Source organism: Lynx canadensis, chromosome D2, assembly GCF_007474595.2.
Source record: "Lynx canadensis isolate LIC74 chromosome D2, mLynCan4.pri.v2, whole genome shotgun sequence".
Taxonomy (NCBI): domain Eukaryota; kingdom Metazoa; phylum Chordata; class Mammalia; order Carnivora; family Felidae; genus Lynx; species Lynx canadensis.
The window spans coordinates 69284273-69302082 of NC_044313.2; the positions used below are offsets into that span (position 1 = coordinate 69284273).

General features: G+C 54.6%; 1 protein-coding gene across 1 annotated transcript in view; it reads right to left on the reverse strand.

Moving 5' to 3' along the window:
• Positions 1 to 1324: 1324 nt before the first annotated feature.
• PGBD5 (piggyBac transposable element derived 5) overlaps positions 1325 to 17810 on the reverse strand; it is a 104474-nt gene continuing 87988 nt past the window's right edge. Inside the window, exons 4-7 of the mRNA XM_030335161.1 lie at positions 9954 to 10134; positions 5965 to 6162; positions 4011 to 4116; positions 1325 to 2562 (exon numbers count right to left, since the gene is read on the reverse strand). Coding sequence (XP_030191021.1) covers positions 2367 to 2562; positions 4011 to 4116; positions 5965 to 6162; positions 9954 to 10134 — 681 coding nt within the window. The 3' untranslated portion in view covers positions 1325 to 2366. The remainder of the gene's footprint in view (positions 2563 to 4010; positions 4117 to 5964; positions 6163 to 9953; positions 10135 to 17810) is intronic.

Sequence of the window (17810 nt, forward strand, 5' to 3'; positions counted from 1 at the left end):
AGCGCTAAACTGGCGTTAAGTCCCCTCTAGTTACTCGGTAACGCAAAGCCACCCACCGGCCTGTCGCAAGAGCGTCTCGCTGGGTCAGTGAGGACGACCACAGAAAGCGGGGGAAGGGAGGAGGCATCCCCCATCTGGAAGGCAGGTGGGAGTTTTCTTCAATGGCACAGGCACCCAAGATACAGCCTGACTCACAGGACCAGGGTATTGATATCTATTTCTCTAAGTCAAGACTTAACTGAATTTCTTTTTTAAACTGCTCAGGGGCGTAGGATACTAAAAACAGTTTAAGATCATGCACACTAGCTCACACACCAAGAAGTCTTAAAAGAGTAGCCCGTGGTTTTGTCCCTGATCTTTTATTTTTTTTAGTAAGCATACGCGACACCCAGCCGTGGGGCTCGAACTCACGACCCCACGATCAGGAGCTGCGTGCTCTACCCACGAAGTCAGCCAGGCGCTCCTTGTCCCTGACCGTTTAAACAAACTCGCATATTCGCAAAGGATCAGCATCTAAATAGACTTTTATTTTTTCTTTTACTTATTTGGACAGAAAAGAAACTTCATCAGCTTTCATTAGAGTCTCCCTAAGTGTTGGAAACACATTAAACTCAGAAATAGTGGACCTTGTAGAAAAGCATCACAAATTAAAAATATATTTCTCCATGTGGTAAAAGTGCTTTCAATCCAATTAAAGGACACGGCGAAGGTGTGAGGAAACACAATTTAAAATTTGGCCTACAATCCGTGGCGTCGAATTCAAACCACAGGGCGAGGGGGATCATCACGAACGCAGGCTGCAGGAATGGCGTGGAGTTCAGAAGCATGCGGCCAGCAACACGTTTAATTAACTGAGTGTGAACAAGGAAAAACGTCCCAAAGCCTGAGTAGAATAGATTTTGCGTTTGTTAAAAAAAAAAAAAAAAATGAGGGGGCTACGTAAACCAGGCTGGAGGGGGATCGTGTAACTCCAGGAATCGCTCGTTTCGTGTCTGCGGGGGACGGTCAGACCAGGGGATCACCCTGGCCCAGGTCTCCCCCGGAGACGCACGGACCTGGGCGCAAGAGCCCCAGATGCCGGCGGCCTTGGCATGTACTTCTCGCGGTCCTACGGGGAGATCGCCCCCAACAAAGCTGGTCACCGGGTCACCTTCCCGGGTCTGCCCGTGCCAGCCGCGGGGCTCTGGGGCAATGGGGTCAGAGGGCACACCCAGCCAGGTGACCACACACAGGGCGCGAGGATTGGCCAGTGTCACCCCCAGACGTGTTGGCGTGCGTTGCAGCAACGCCCCGCGTTTTCCCAAACGAGTAATTCTGCCGACGATCAGGTCTACGGCAACGCTTAAGGCCCACGGGCCCCCCGTGCTCCTTGATGGAGTGGAAGCACATCCGTTCTGGCAGCAAGCTGCCCTTTCCGGTCCTGGCACGGTCACGGGGCCCAGAATACCGAACCGTGACCACGCAAACAGCCGCGGCTGGGGCGAAGGGAGGGGGCGGAAAAGAAGGGGGGCATTTTCCTTTTACAGAAGATCTTAAGCAACGGTAAGAAAATAACCTGAAGATATATTGAAAAATAAAAAACAGCATCACACGTCACTGCGATTCCGTTGGCATTTTCCCTCTCTGCCCCGTCCACCAGCCAGGGAGATGAAATGAGTTAGGAACGCCTCATCCTTGACTCAGAACGGGCGATCGCTGCCCCATTTCATCCCTGCGTGTCAATGGCACCCAGTTTGCGTTCCTTGTTCCAGGAGGCCCGTTCCAAGCCGCCTGCGTGAGGCAGGTGCGGGGCGACGCTCGGGTCTCCTGCCCACACCGGCACGGCCTTAGCGGTGCACAGCCCCACCTCTGCTTGCCTTGGTCGCCGTCGGACACGGCAGGAAACTGAACCGCGTCACAAACGTCTTTACGTCTTTACAGAGCAGGCATTTCTAGCAGGACGTGCTACGGCTCATCCCATCCCTGGCGCCTCCGGCGGCAACAGCCTTCCCAGGGCCCCTGTACCGAGCTGAGCTCCACGGGTGTCACGAGGAGGCAGCGCCCTGCTGGGCCAATGCCACGGACAGCGCGCCCGCCGGCACGTGGAGTCTGGGTGCGGCGCCCGCCCCGGCACCGGGTGGGTGGCCGCTTCTGGAGGGAGGACATGCTCTTCTTCGAATGGGAACCGGGACGGGCAGCCGTCCTCTGACCAGGCCCACCCTGGTCCCCGTGGAAGCCGTGGGCACCCCTCCGGGCTGGGGCCACCCCCGGGGAGGGGGGTGGGGGGGGGCACCCGCAGGGCTCTGGCTGGGCAGGTCAGAATGGCCCGCTCCCTCCCTCCTCCGGCCTCCCGGACCTGGTCCTCACTTAGGCCTGGCCGCCTGGCATCAGTGGGCTGGGGAGGCTTCCTCCAGACCCAGCAGCTCCCTCACCAGTCTCTCGCCGAACTGCGCCCGGCTGTACCTCTTCACGTGGTAGGCGTCTGACATCTTGTACAGGATGTAGGCGTTATTGATCGCGATGCTGATGGCGAACCAGAACACCTGTTGCCAGGTCTTGTTTGGTTTATGAGAAATGAAATACCTGCGGGGGCGGAGGAGTAAGAAAGGCTCAGCCGGATGGTTCGTGGGCGCCCAGGTCCGGGGAGATGTTCCCCAAAAGGCCCCATCACGGTCAGGGCCGCCGCAGGGGGGCCGCGGGGGTAGGAACCGGGCCGGGGGGTCAGCTCTCACTGCAGCTTAGTCACGGTCAGCTTCACTTAAGACAAAGAAGATGAAGACGATTCCTAGCAGAGGATTAGGTGCGGCGGGAGGAAGCCACCAGAAGAGATGCCGAACCCGGGAGCCCGGCCTCCGATGGCTCAGAAGCTCCAAGGGAAGAGGGCCTGGGGGGCTTCCCTCTTTGCTAAGGGATCCTCTCGGCTGCCGCGTCCCGTGCATCCTGAACTGCTTCCGTTCCCCAAGGTCAAGTACAGCCTCAGCTGCAGGCCCCTGCGATGCGTCCCCTTCCTCCCGAGGGCACGTCTCCTGGCCACCCCCGCCTTCCCTTCGGATCCAGGACGGATGTCACGTCAGGGAGACCTCTGCCCCGAGACGGAGGATGGTGTCCCTCCAGGGCCAAGAGCCGGCTTACGACTCAGGCCCGAGCCGTGTCCTCCCATCTGCACGTTTGTCTCTGCCCCGCCCCCTCAGACGTGCCTGAGGGTCAGCATCCCCGCCATGGCCGGCACAGAGCGGACCCAACGCGTCTGCGATACAAATGCAGATTTCTCTGTAATAACCTCACGGACCCAGTAGGTGCTGAGCAGAGCACGCGGTAAACATTTGTTCAATGACTCCCGGTGGCGTGGGGCTGCCTTTCGAACCTGGGCTGAGTTTTCCAGGGGGAACCGGGTCCTCGGTTTTCTCTGCCACGGAGAAGCCCAGCACGTTACCCTCCAAGTGGGCGGAGTAAGCGCCCACCTGCCTTTTGGGGGTTCCTCCAGCCTCGTTCTAGGCTGGGAGGCTCAACCCTACCAATTTCAGAGTCCCGCTCAGGTTCACCAGCCATCACTCCCGAGCTCCTGTCACCGCGCCGTGGGCGACGCATCCCGTCTATGCTACGCGTGTGCTTCAGACGAGGCCACCCCCGGAGCAGGTGCCCAGAGGTGAAACAGCTCAGTAACCTGGGCTGGAGAACACGGCACCCAGGGTGTGGACACCGGGGGGCTGGTGCTGCGTGGTCCGTGGGTGCCGGGGTGGGGGAGGAGAGCGGTCGGGGCAGGGGACAGAGGGAGCAGACTCTGCGCTGAGTGCTGAGAGATGGCAAGCCCCGGGTGAGCGGAGGGAAGGGCGCCCAGGGGCAAGGGTGACAGGGAAGGAGGCAGGGCGCCCAGAAGTGAGGGGGCTGTGCGGGTGAGCCTGGAAGACCAGGACGGGACTCAGGATTTTGTCTCGCAGGGGCTACATCTGTCCACTCGGACACCGGGGCACTGCTGACCACCCACCAATCTCCAGGCCGTGCCGGTGAGCCCCGCGGCTGCCTCCACTTACTTGCTGTACTTGTCGTCGTATTTGCAGATGTAGCTAAGGTGAGCAGCGAACGCCTCCACGGCCAAGGGGCAGGGGATCTCCCCAGTCTTCCTCTTGATGATCACTCCTGCGGAGAACAGAGACGATAAACCCCCCCCGTCGGACAAATGTGCGTCTCCCCACCCTGCCTGGCTATCCTGACATAAAACAGGGAGCGGAGGGGGTGCCTGGGTGGCCCAGTCGGTCGAGCGTCCGACTTCGGCTCAGGTCGTGATCTTGTGGTTCACAAGTTCGAGCCCCGCATCGGGCTCTGTGCTGACCGCTCAGAGCCTGGAGCCTGTTTCGGATTCTGTGTCTCCCTCTCTCGCTCTCTCTGCCCCTCCCCTGCTCGCGCTCTGTCTCTCTCTCTCTCTCTCTCTCTCTGCCCCCCTGCCCCTTCCCCGCTTGCGTCCTCCTTCTCTTCTAAATAAACAAACACGAAAACAAATACTCTAAGATGTGAACTAATAAAAAGATTTCCTGTGGCCACCCAGCTGCCACTCTCCACGCCGCCTCCCTGCCTCCTGGCGCCTCCTGCCTGTGGCACCCAGGCTGGGAGCTCACCCGTGGGGCTCTGTCAGCTCCAGGGCGGGCCTGTCTCACAGGTGCCCATGCCATCCACCTGGGAAGCTTCCAGAGGTGCTGCGGGAGGGGCCGGGGCCACGCCAAAGGCATACGACCTGGGCTTTTTAAGGGTGTCTCAGAACGGGGACTTTGTGATTTATAACCGAGTACTTTAGAAACGGAAACTATAACTGAAGGAAACACAAACAGTAAGTTTCAGCATACTTAAAAATCAACCCTACCAATTTTCTCTTCTTCCCCATCAAATATCCTCCTTGCTGGTTCCCTTGACGATGGATCTAAGCCTCCCAACCTTTGAGATTGGGGCTTTTAAGGCCCTGTCCTCTTAAATCCTATCGCAAACTTTGCAACTTGCCACGCATAACTTGGAGGGAGGTGGCTCCTACGCCCTATTCTCGAACATTCTCCCTGTGAGAGCCCTTGTCCAATCACCAGAGTGTGGAAGTCCAATTCAAACTCGCCCTTTGGCTTGCAAGGTCAATTTCAAACATCTCCCCCGAGTGCCCTTGACACAGTGATACAGTGACGGGCGGCGTTCCATACCTCCTTAACCCCGAGTCCCGTGGGTTTGGGTCCCTAGACTGTCATCTCCACTGAAATGTAACAGAGCCTAGGTGTGTGTGCGGGGTGAGGGGTGGGAATAAACGAACAGACATTAATTAAGCACGCACACACACACACATGCACACACACACACGAGACACACATTCACATACACCACACGTGCACACCAATCACACACACAGACACCCCTCCAACACAACCGAGCGCCCTGCAGCGTTCCTTCAGCAGGAAAGGGGAAACATGTCTTGATACAGACAACCATAGGGGATTTACAAGTACACGACGTGACGGGACAATTTCGGTGAGGCGCCCTCTGTCATCTGAGTTCCCCTGTCAGTGGCTTAAAGAGGTGGGGGCTGTAGTTACTTTAACTGCAGATGCCTTATGGATTTTAGAGCCCGAGGAAAATTGATGACAGAATCACCTGACCACCCCCAAATCCTAGTGGTTCATCTCGGAGGAAGACGCCGAACCAATAAAAACACAGCTGATGTTTTCCCCTCCCGTCAGAACAGATCCTCGATGCCGAGGTGACCACGTGAGTGCTGGCCACGTACAGCACTCAGAGCGACCACAGACAACTCTGGCGGCCTGCGGACCCCACCCTGGTCCCTTCCTGCTTCTCTTGGCCGCCGACAAGCAACGGGGAGCTGGTGTCGCCCCCCCCCACCACCAGTCAGGTGCAGTGGCGCCGAGTCCCCGGCCCAGAAGCTCACAGTGATGGGGTCACCTGACACCTGAGCTGCACAAACCCCCCCCTCCCCCCCAGCCCCCCCTGCGGGCCCACCTTGCTGCACGGGCGAGTAGGCATTGGTCAGGAAGCGGAAGGGCCCTTTGTTGTACCAGCAGATCAGAGACATGTTCCCCTTCATCTTGATGCGGTGCTGGCCCCGGGCCGGGGGGGTGGCCGGGTTGCTCAGCATGGACGGGGGCAGGCCGGTGCAGTCACTCTTCCTGGGGCTGAGCAGGCCACAGCAGTAGATCTCTGCGGGGGAGACGGACACAAAACCGCATCCACACGGTCAGGGAGGCCCCGCGCACGCCGGTGGAAAGGACGGGCCTGCCCTGTTCTGGGGCTGATGCTTGGGGGATGGGCCCTCTAGATGTCCCTGCAGGGGAGACCCCTGAAGTCTGGGGACTTCTATCCCAGAGGTGCTCTGTCCCAGTACTTCTATAAGAACGTTCAAGATTACACGTAAGACCGGGTGCCTGGGTGGCTCCATTGGTTAAGCGTCTGACTTTGGCTCAGGTCATGATCTCGTGGTTCATGAGTTCGAGCCCCGCACTGAGCTCCGTGCTGACAGCTCAGAGCCTGGAGCCTGCTTCAGATTCTGTGTCCCGTCCTCTCTCTATGCCTCCCCCTCCCTCAAAAAATAAAAAAATAAGCATTTAAGATTTTACACGAGACCATCGCAGTGAATCAGCGAATCTCTTCAGAGCGCTGGCTATGTGCCAGGCTCAGGGTTGAGCATGTGCACCTGTCCTCCCATCTGCTCATCTGCTTCTAGAAACTTCTGCACTCTGAGGGAGGAGCAGCTACCGGGTGGCCACTAATGCACAGACGGTCCCACGGAGGCAGGAGGGATTGTGAGCGGAGGTCGCGCATCTCCGGCCCGCCCTGGGCGCGGGGGGTGGAGGGGAACGGGAGGAACTACCCGGGTCCCACTGCCTAATGAGCACCAGTGGGTGCACTGGAAGAGCCACTGGGTGGCATGATGGAGCCTTACTGCTCAGAAGCAGAGGGCTGCTGGCCGCTCGCACCTCTGTAGCTCCAACTCCAGCTACCCCTCGTCTTAATATGTAAGAAGAAGGAACTGTTTTTAAAACAGCGGGGAGCCTTAGATGAACAAGGAGAAAGGATGTTTTAAATTCTCCATCCGAGGCTCCGTGCACACAATCAGCCAAAAACAGCAGGTGCAATTTTTGTAAGAGGGGAAGGAGAAAACCCAAACAGCATCCAAGTCTCCTGAATCTGCCCCTTTATGAAAATAGCGTTTATTATACCAGTGTCTTCTTCCGGCTGTTTTACAAAGCAGACTCTGTCCACGGAGGGACGGCCAGACTCACAGCTACGATGCCCTTCTTCAATCCTGGCTGCCCGTGAGAATGTCCTGGAGGGCACCAGCCCAGCCCAGGGCAGCCTGGGGGAGGGGAGGGCACGCAGCCACCAGTGTGGGGACAATGGAGAACCACCAGCCCAGCGTCTCATCATCACAGTGGAGCCACGCAAGAAGTGCACAGGAGCTCCAGAAGCTTCCAAAAAACAGGCAATGAAATCTTTGCTCGTTCTCGGGAAAAGCTAAATCCCATGTGTAATTATTTTCTTCCCAGTAGAAGATTCTCTTCCGTCCTTTCCCTAATTCCCTGAGCTGGGGAGCGTCCTTTCCTTCCCAGAATCACAGGCCAGCATGGCCAGCTGTCAGGGCAGCAGCACTGATGGCCCGTGACAGTCCTTGGGCACCCGCACTCTGCACACCAGCCCCACCGGGACAACATGCCACCTGACTGCACCACCTGACTCTTGGTCTAGGTGACGGGAGCATATACCGTGTGATGCCGGGTGGCCCCAACAGCACGCAAAGGCTATCTGGGCGGTTCTAGGAACCCCAGGGCTCACGGCCCTGCACCCACAGTCGGACTTGAACGAGTGGGCGAGTGGGGATGGCAGCCTCGGCTCTCGCCACCTGCTCTAACACAGGAACCCCTCGTTCTTCCGAGGGGTTCGGTTAGCGCGCATCAGGGTCCATTTTCTCCAATCTTACTTCCACGGCCTCTCTTCGCGTGGTCGGATCTCTCCACCCTGACTTCTCCCAGCCATTAAGCACGGAGCCCTGTTGGGCACTGGACTTTGCAGGTGAGTCAGACGCAGCCAGGGCCAGCAGAGCACCCAGTCTAGGGCTGCTTCCTTGCCGCAGTGGCTGAGGTCAAGGTCAGAAGCTGTTGGCTCTCCATTACTTGAGAGGGTTTTGTTTTAAGGCCGGATGTCTGATCTGTTGCTAAGCAATCGGTCTGCGATTTCAGTGGCTGCCATAGCAGAGGAGACGCTTTTTATGTTTCTCTTGAGTGGACAAGATATAAATCCCCCAAATGTAGGACAAAGCAAAGGATATACAGCTTGCTGTCAGGCTCCCTGACTTGGTCCACACCTTTTTCTTTTTTTTTTTTTTTTTTAATTTTTTTTTTCCAACGTTTATTTATTTTTGGGACAGAGAGAGACAGAGCATGAACGGGGGAGGGACAGAGAGAGAGGCAGACACAGAATCGGAAGCAGGCTCCAGGCTCCGAGCCATCAGCCCAGAGCCCGACGCGGGGCTCGAACCCACGGACCGCGAGATCGTGACCTGGCTGAAGTCGGACGCTTAACCGACTGCGCCACCCAGGCGCCCCGGTCCAGACCTTTTTCTGCAGCCCCCATTTCTGCCGGAGCCACAGAAGGCTTCCTAACCTTTGAACAGATGAACGAAGCATCCCAGCACCATAGCGCACTAAGAATTTTCTGAGGCCTACTGTCCTGCTGACTGTGTTAATTCTACATAATTCTCTGTGACATCTGCGTCAACTGGAGGGGCCACGTTATAGATGGGGATGAGTCCAGACTTAAGAGCCTTTGTAGGAGCTGGGACTAGGTGCTACAGATCAAATGTGTGCGTTCCCCCCAAATTCCTCTGCTGAAAGCCTAATGCCCAAGGTGATGGTGTTAAGAGGTGGGGCTTCTGGGAGGTGCCTGAGCCATGAGGGTGCAGCCCTCATGAATGGGAGCAGTGCCCTTAAGAAAAGGGACCTCCGGGGCGCCTGGGTGGCTCAGTTGGTTGGGCAAGAGACTTCGGCTCAGGTCATGATCTCACAGCTTGTGAGTTGAGCCCCGCGTCGGGCTCTGTGCTGACAGCTCGAAGCCTGGAGCCTCCTTCGGATTCTGTGTCTCCCTCTCTCTGTCCCTCCCCTGCTCACATACTGTGCCTGTCTCTCTCAAAATCAACATTAAAAAAAAAAAAAGAAAGAAAGAAAGGAAAAGGGACCCCAGATGGGGCACCTGGGTGACTCAGTCAGTTAAGCATCCAACTTCGGCTCAGGTCATGATCTCACGGTTCGTGAGTTCAAGCTCTGCGTCAGGCTCTGTGCTGACAGCTTGGACCCTGGAGCCTGCTTCGGAGCCTGTGTCTCCCTCTCTCTCTCTCTGCCCCCTCACCCCCCACTCACGCTCTGTCTCCCTCTCTCTCAAGAATAAATAAACATTTAAAAAAAAAAAAGAAAAGAGAAGAGAAGAAAAGGAAGAAAAGGAAAGGGACCCCAGAGAACTCCCTTATCCTTTCGGTCACGTGAGATCGGCAACCTGAAAGAGAGCTGCACCCAACCACGCTGGTGCCCTGATCTTGAACTTCCAGCCTCCAGGCCTACAAGGAATAAATGTGTGCTGTTTATAAGCTGCCGTCTGTGGTAATTTGACAGAGCAGCCCGAATGGACTAGGACACTAGGAGAACCCCTCAATGGCCACGGTCTCCCAACCAACGACACAACCAAATGTGACCTGGGCAGAGCTTTGTGCCGACACGCCCCCGCCCAGACCGCAAGCCTGTGGCCGTATCCCTGCTGATCACCAGCGCCTGGCAGGGTCCAGGCCTGTGGCAGGCACACGGCGGGCTGAAACCAGCGTGTTCCCTCCTGGCCCAGCAGCCCACGGGCTGTGCTGGTTGCTACGCACCTGTACCCCCAGACCTCTCCCATCACTCCTCAGGGGGCGAGGGGCCCCTCTCGGACGGGCCCGCCACACGACAAACCTTGCTTTTCCAGCTCCTCGAACAGGGTCAGGCTGGTGATGCTGGGCCCCGTGAAGATGATGTAGTTCTTGCCCGCCGCGTTCCGGCACAGGCTTCGGGCGACCACGCTGTGGAGCTGGGGCTTATTCTTCAGCGCATCTAGCCCATCGGGGCCCCCGCCTTCCTTCAGGTGGACGTAAATCTTGAACAGACACACACAGGAGTCAGAGAGCTCACGGCAGGGTCAGGCCTGGGACCCAAAGCTTCGGGGAGGCACAGGTGGCCGTCGCCGGGCCAGAAATGAGTGGGAAGGCCACCTCTTCCCTGAGCCACTGGTTCCACGGTCCCTATGACACCATCATCACCTCCTCAGCCTGCAGAGGCCCCAAGTCACTCCCAAGGCCACCCTGTAACCTAGGCAGCTAGCTGGTGGCTCAGCCCAGACTTCTCAGTTTGCAAATGTCAAGGGAGGAGAAGAAAGGGGACAAACGCTCACACGTGATGGATTTGGGAGCTGAGGTCAATGCAAACATCCCCCAGTCCGGAAGCACGGGAGGGACTTGAGTTTACAGTAAATACAAGGTAAAGGCCCCCCCCCCCCCCCCCGTAAGGGATAAACTTATCTGTGACCTTTCCATTTGAATACGGCTTTCTAATTCGCAAAGTGCATCTGCAATTATTCCTTATTCCTTCCAGAAGCCACGGCGCAGGCAGAAGACGTAGTGTTCACCTCCCATGGCAGAGGAGGAGACAGGATCGGGGATTAAAAACTCACCTGAGCTGCCAGGACCAGCAAAGAGGATGGGCCGGAATTAGCAAGCAATTCTTCAACTCTTTGTGCCATGAACATCTTCCATGGACATCCCCAAGGGGGTCATTGCAGGGAACGGGAATAGATTCAAGAAAAAGTATGGTTCTCCCAATGACTGACCGAGTCACGAAGAATCTGTCACATGGGTATTAGCTACTGCTTTCCTTAAGGGAGAAAAGATAGTCTTGGGGAATGTTCTAGGTGCCTTTACTGGCAGCATTTCACAAGCGAATAGTGCACCGAACTGCGGAGTGCAGGCTTGCCCATGAGGACAGCCGATGATACTCTGCACTGCAAAACCAACATGGCCCCAGGGAGGATCTGGGCGCGTCCACAACACCTGTCCTTGGCCAGAGAATCACTTGCAAAATACAGTGTCTGATGTTCCAGAGGCAGATGAAGAACAAGTGAATATAGGGGCGCCTGGGGGCCTCACTCAGTTAAGCGTCCGACTGCGGCTCACGTCATGATCTTGCGGTTCGTGAGTTCAAGCCCCGTGTCAGGTTCTGTGCTGACAGCTCAGAGCCTGGATCTCGCTTCGAATTCTGTGCCTCCCTCTCTCTTTGTTCCTCCCCCACTCACACTCTGTCTCACTGTCTCTCTCTCTCAAAAATAAAGAATAAAAAAAAAAATTAAAAGAAAAAGTGAATATAGTCAAATTTTATTTATCTTAAAGCTTATTTATTTATTCTGGGAGGGAGTGAGAGAGAGAGAGAGCAGGAGAGGGGCAGAGAGGGAGGGGGAGAGAGAGGATCCCAAGCAGGCTCCATGCTGCCAGCACAGAGCCCGACGCGGGGTTTGAACTCACAAACCACGAGATCATGACCTGAGCTGAAACCAGGAGTCGGAGGCCTAACCGACTGAGCCACCCAGGTGCCCCGGGTAAGTCTAACTAAAAAAAAAAAATTGTTTTAAGTTTATTTATTTTTGACAGAGACAGTGCGAGCATGAGCTGGGGAGGGGCAGAGAGAGGGGGGGAGACACAGAGTCCGAAGCGGGCTCCAGGCTCCGAGCTGTCAGCACAGAGCCCGACGCGGGGCTCGAACCCGCGAACCGCGAGATCATGACCTGGGCCGAAGTCGGCCGCTTAACCGACTGAGCCACGCGGGCGCCCCCGGGGAAGTCTAATTTTAAAAGCAGCTCGTTTTCCGAGGGCTAATCCTGTCCCAAAAGCTCACCCTAGATCCTAGGTCCTCAGGGAGGACCCTACTTTCTTGCAGCCTGGCAGGTGACTGACGCCTTGATGATACAGAACGTCTTCGTCGGTAACTTGGCACAACGCTGACATTTCGTTTGGGGGCCTCTACGCCTTTTCCACCTCAACGCCCAGAAGGAGTCTCTTTTGATAGGAAAACACAGGGACAGAGAAGCCAATCTCCATCTCTGTCACATGTCACATGTGTTTCTGGCAGAGCTAGGACGTCTTCTCAGAACCTGTCTTCTCTCCGTCAGCAAAGCCCCACTCTCGTGGCCACTACCGTGGACTTCTGCACCCGACGCTCGGATTCAGACCTGCCTCTCCCGGATATCCTGCCTGAAATCCCATCATACCCACGCTGGGCACCGTGTGCCCTGAAATCCACCGTAGGGACAGTTAGCTTTGTCCCAAGTGTCATCCAAAAGTAAGTCCTCCACCCAAATCCAGCTTTCTCACCAGGAAATTGGAAATGTGTCACTGGAACCCCTCAGGCCCACCGTGACACCCCACGTGGTTTCCAAAGGCCCCTCCCCCCGAGGGATGGGGGCGGCCACAGCAGGACTAAATGTAAAATCCCACAACCAAGTTCAAAAAACAACAGCATTCTGGCAAAGGATGCAAGCAACGTGACTTGGCAAGGATAGTTTGAGAAAACGAACACTAACGCCTTTGGAGACGGTCACTGGATGCCATGACCGGCCAAGTTAATGGGATCTTGGCTTCGTCATAACGTGGGTGGCGACCGTCTTAGCTCCTCTGGTCAAATCATACCCGGTTCTTCTGATGCCACTCTTTACAAGGCTAGTGAGAGGTGTGAGGGGTTGGCGGGTTCGTCCGCTAACCCAGACCTGGCGGCTTAAACAGAAGTGTATTTCCCCACAGTCCTGCACGCTGCAAGTCTGAGATCAAGGAGCGAGCAGGGCTGGTTTCTCCCGAGGCCTCTCCGTTTGGCTCGTCGATGCCGTCTTCTCCCTGCGTGTTCACACAGTCGTCCCTCTGTGTGCGTCTGTGTCCTATCTCACACACGCCAACCTCAGACGCCCCAACAAAGCCGCACAGGAGACCACGGCCCGTCCTGATGAACACTCAGCCCATCATCTGTCACAGGACAAAAAAGCCTGGCTGGAGCCGGTCCGACTCCTACATCAGAGCAGCGCTGCCCCCAGGGTCGCCGGGGTGGCTCTGTCGGTTAGGTGTCCCTCTCTCGACTTCGGCTCAGGTCACGATCTTGCGGTTTGTGAGTTCGAGCCCCACGTCGGGCTCTGCGCTGAACAGCGTGGGACCTGCTTGGCATTCTTTCTGTCTCCCCCTCGCTCTCTCTGCCCCCCCCCCACTGTCTCTAAATAAATAAATGAAATATAAAAATAAATAAATAAGTAAAAACACTGCCCTGCTTGAATCCCGACAGCAAAGGGTTCAGAGAATCCTGCTTCTCTCCTGGATCTCATTGTAACCTAGAGAGGATCGTATCTTTCTAATAGTTTCCTGCCGGGAGCTTTCCCAGATGCGGCACTGGGTGAGCCGAAGCCTCATCTGATCGCTACAGCACTGCGGTGGGTCCCTTGGAAGGCGGACTGTCCGGGTGCCTGGCTAACCTCCCTCCCTCTTTGACTCTCTGGAAGCACGGATGACCTCGGGGACGGGGGTGGGGTGCCACGCGGGGGTTGCACGGACCCTCCAGAAGATCCTGCTAGATCCAGGGTGCCGGAGAATCCCTCACCCGCGCTCCAGAAACTGGGCTCGTCTGCTCGTCGCGAGGGAAGTCCCAGAGCACGGGGCAAGTAGCTGAAGGCAAGGGAGGGACTTCCGAGCTCAAATGACCCCCTGCCACGGCAGAGGAGGCCACGGCAGTGGCCCCAAATCACCGGTGATGTGCAACCCTTCCCAGTCACCAAAGCCAGAAGACATCTATCCACCGGGACCACCTCAAAAAGCATCCTCCCTGCTTATAGGGCGATGTGCAAATAAATGCCTGCTTCTCTAGAAATAAGGTGACGCCAGGACCGTGTTGTGACTTTCGCGGGCCCTTCTGCTTCCATGGGCCTCTCTTCCTCCACACGCAAATATTTAAAACCACATTTTACAACTGCACGGGCGTCAAGGCAGACGAATACCTTAATATGATGTATTAAAGCACGTTCTTCAACTTCAAAGCTTGTTTTCTCCCCTTCCGATCGAAGGGAAACAAACATTTTCACATTTTGCCTGGAAGTGTCGCGGGCCCTCGACACCGTTCCCGCTCTATGGAGAGGTCAGATCCAGGCAGTGACGCGAGGAACGCGTTCTAAAATTTGGAGATAGGACGTGAAAAGGTAACGAACGTGGCGGCAGCGGGAGGAGGTGGGGACTAGCCCAGCATGTGACCAGGCGGAGTCTGGGGTGCAAGCAGCAGCCCCAGACAGGGCATCGGAGACATGCATCGGAGAAGGTCAAGGATGAGGACACACGGGTCAGAGTCCAGAGTGCACAGGTGCAATGAAATCCCAAGAGTGGCTGAGCTGGGGATCCCCAGCATTTGGGGTGGGGGGGAGGCGGCCACGGGCAAGGGGCTCCCAGAGAAACACAGAAAGGGAGGGTCAGAGAAGGAGAATGAGAAGAGAGAGGCAAAGGGGTCAAACGTGTTAAGGAGGAGGAAATGATCCAGAAGGTCCCACCACCTAGCTGAAGAAATCCTGGATCTGTTTTTGTGGCATTACAATTCCCCCGAGCTTAGTGGCTTAAACAATACCCATTCATTAGCTCGCACTTCTGTGGATCGGAAGTGCGGGCGTGGCACGGGGGAGTTTTCTGCCCCTGGTGTCACAAGGCCGCAATCAGTGTGTCAGCCGGCTGTGTTCTCAAGCTGGCAGCTGGGATCCTCCTTCGGGCTCACTCAGCTTGTTCCCTTGTGGCTGGAGGACTGAGGTCCTGTCTCCCTGCCAGCCGCGAGCGGGGACTGCCTTCAGCTCCCCCGGGCCACCTGCGCCCCTTACCACGTGGCCCCTCCACCTTCAAAGCCTGCCTTGCAAACCCTCCCTCGGGATGAATCCCTCCCTGCAAAAATCTCTTCGCTGGGAAGAGGCCGTTTCCTTTAAAAGGCTCACCTAATTATGTCAGACCCACCAGGGTAATTGCCTTTTTCAGATCAACTGATTTGGGACCATAATTATACCCACAAAATCAAAACTCCCTCGGCAATGCCTGGACTAGTGTTTGAGTGGAGAAGGTATGTGCATACCAGGGGCGGGAATCTCTTGAGCGTCTTAAGAGTTGTGCCTACTACCCACATATTAACTTCAAGAGCAGCATTTCTAAAAACAAAAAACAAAAAACAAAAGCATCATTTCTAAGGCTCCCAAGACCTCCGACACCGTAGCTGATAGACGGAGTGCTGGCCTATGTTATTAAGACCAGCAGAATGGAGGGGCGCCTGGGAGGCTCAGTCAGTCAAGTGTCTGCCTCGGTTTTGGCTCAGGTCATGATCTTATGGTTCATGGGTTCGAGCCCCGCATCAGGCTCTGCACGGACAGCGTGGAACCTGCTTGGAATTCTCAATCTCTCTCTCTCTCTCTCTCTCTCTCTCTCTCTCTCTCTCCCCCTCTCTCTCTGCACCTCCCTTGCTCGCTTGTTCTCTCTCTCAAAATAAATAAACATTAAAAAAAAAAAAAAAAGACCAGCAGAGTGGAGATGATGTTGGCTTTATTCCCTGGAAGACAGACTGATCTCAACATACAATGTGTGGACCAACAATACGATCTTCCTTACATTCAAACCCCCCGTTACTGGGGACAGACCACTCATCACCGCTGGGAATGTTAAGCCGGTACAATCTTTTTGCAGGGTGATTCTGTAGCATGATCGAAAAATGTGAGCCGAAGTAAAAACCAGTAAAAACCTGCTATTTTACTGATAGGTTCCACTTTTAGAGATTAAATCTAACACAACAATCAGAAATGCAGATTAGATCTAATGTAACATATCAGAAATGCACCCAAGGGCCTGCCTATACATATACGTCTATGTATGTATATATATACATATATATATACGCGTGTGTGTATACATATATATATATAAATATATATATAACCATGTATCTCAGAATTTTTTTTTTTTGATGTTTATTTATTTTTGAGAGACAGACCGAGTGTGGGGGGGGGTGTGCAGAGAGAGAGAGAAGGAGACACAGAATCCGAAACAGGCTCCAGGCTCTGAGCCGTCAGCTCAAAGCCCGACATAGGGCTCGAACCCATGAGCCGTGAGATCATGACCTGAGCCAAAGTCGGACGCTCAACCGACTGAGCCACCCAGGCGCCCCAGAATATTTTTTATAACGGCAAAAAAAATTAGCAACAACCTAATTACTCCCACGAAAAGGAGGCTGATTAAAATTACTATCTGTCGGTATAATGGAATCCAGTGCAATGTCTTTTAAAATCATGATCTACAAAAATTATTTAATAACATAGTAAAAAGGTCCACGATACCCTTCTAATTAAGTACCTACATTATAAAATGGGGTGCGTGTGTGTTTATATAAATATGTTGACTGCATCCTCAAGTGGCTATCTCTATACGTTGGTATCAGACATTTTGAAATGTTTACGCTTTGGGATGCTAAAATATAAATTCATCACAAACAGACAAAATATAACTACAGAAGAACTTCCCTATTGGGGTCACTCACGCACAGGTGCATTTGGAACTCGCAGGATTTGTTCCCCAAGACAACCCGGATCTAAGTTAGTGGCTGTTGACATTATACAGGTATTAGTTTCAGGTATACTGATCATCACGAGAAGTGTAATCATCACGTGTTACCATCCAAAATTATTACACTGTTACTGACTATATTCCTATGCTGTACTTTTTCATCCCCACGACTTACTTATTTTATAACTGGAAGTTTGTACCTTTTTTTTTTTTTTTTTTTAGTTTACTTTGAGAGAGAGAGAGAGAGAGAGAAAGCGTGAGCACAAGTGGGGGAAGTGCAGAGACAGGGGGAGAGTCCCAAGCAGGCTGTCCACTCTCAGCACAGAGTCCGATGCGGGACTCGAACTCACGAACTACGCGGGACTCGAACTCACGAACTATGAGATCCTGACCTGAGCCGAAACCAAGAGTCGGACGCTTAACCGACTGAGCCACCCAGGTGCCCGGATGTTTGTACCTCTTAATCTCCCTCCGCCATATCTATCCCCCCACGCCCCCCAGCATGAGCTTACTTTTAAAGTGATTACAGGGGCACCTGGGTGGCCGGTTGAGCGTCCGACTTCGGCTCAGGTCACGATCGCGCGGCCCGTGGGTTCAAGCCCCACATCGGGTTCTGTGCTGACAGCTCAGAGCCTGGAGCCTGCTCCGGATTCTGTGTCTCCCTCTCTATCTCTACCCGTCCCCCGCTCATGCACTGTCACCGTCTCTCAAAAATAAACATTAAAAAAAAATAAACTGATTATATACTAGGATCTACATTTAAATAAGTAACATAAAAAATGTAACTTCAAAAGTCCTAGTCAAGGGGCACAATTTATTTTATTTTTGTTTAATATGAAATTTATTGCCAAATCGGTTTCCATACAACACCCGGTGCTCACCCCAACAGGTTCAAGGGGCACAATTTAGAAGGAACTGTCAGCTGGGCAGTTAAAACCTGGCCAAGAGAGGAAGGGCCCAGCCTGACAGGTGCTGCTTGTCCGACGGGCCCTCTGGTCCAGTATCCCACTGGCCTGGGTTTGCTTGGACTGAATTACTTCAGCTGGTCAGAGATATCAATTCAGACTCCTTAGCTGAACGAATAAATCAGTAATTCTATGAAAAAGCCCCAGAGCCTCCAATGGAATCTCATCCCAACTCCGCCACTGCTGTGACGGCTGAAGACACACACATGAAT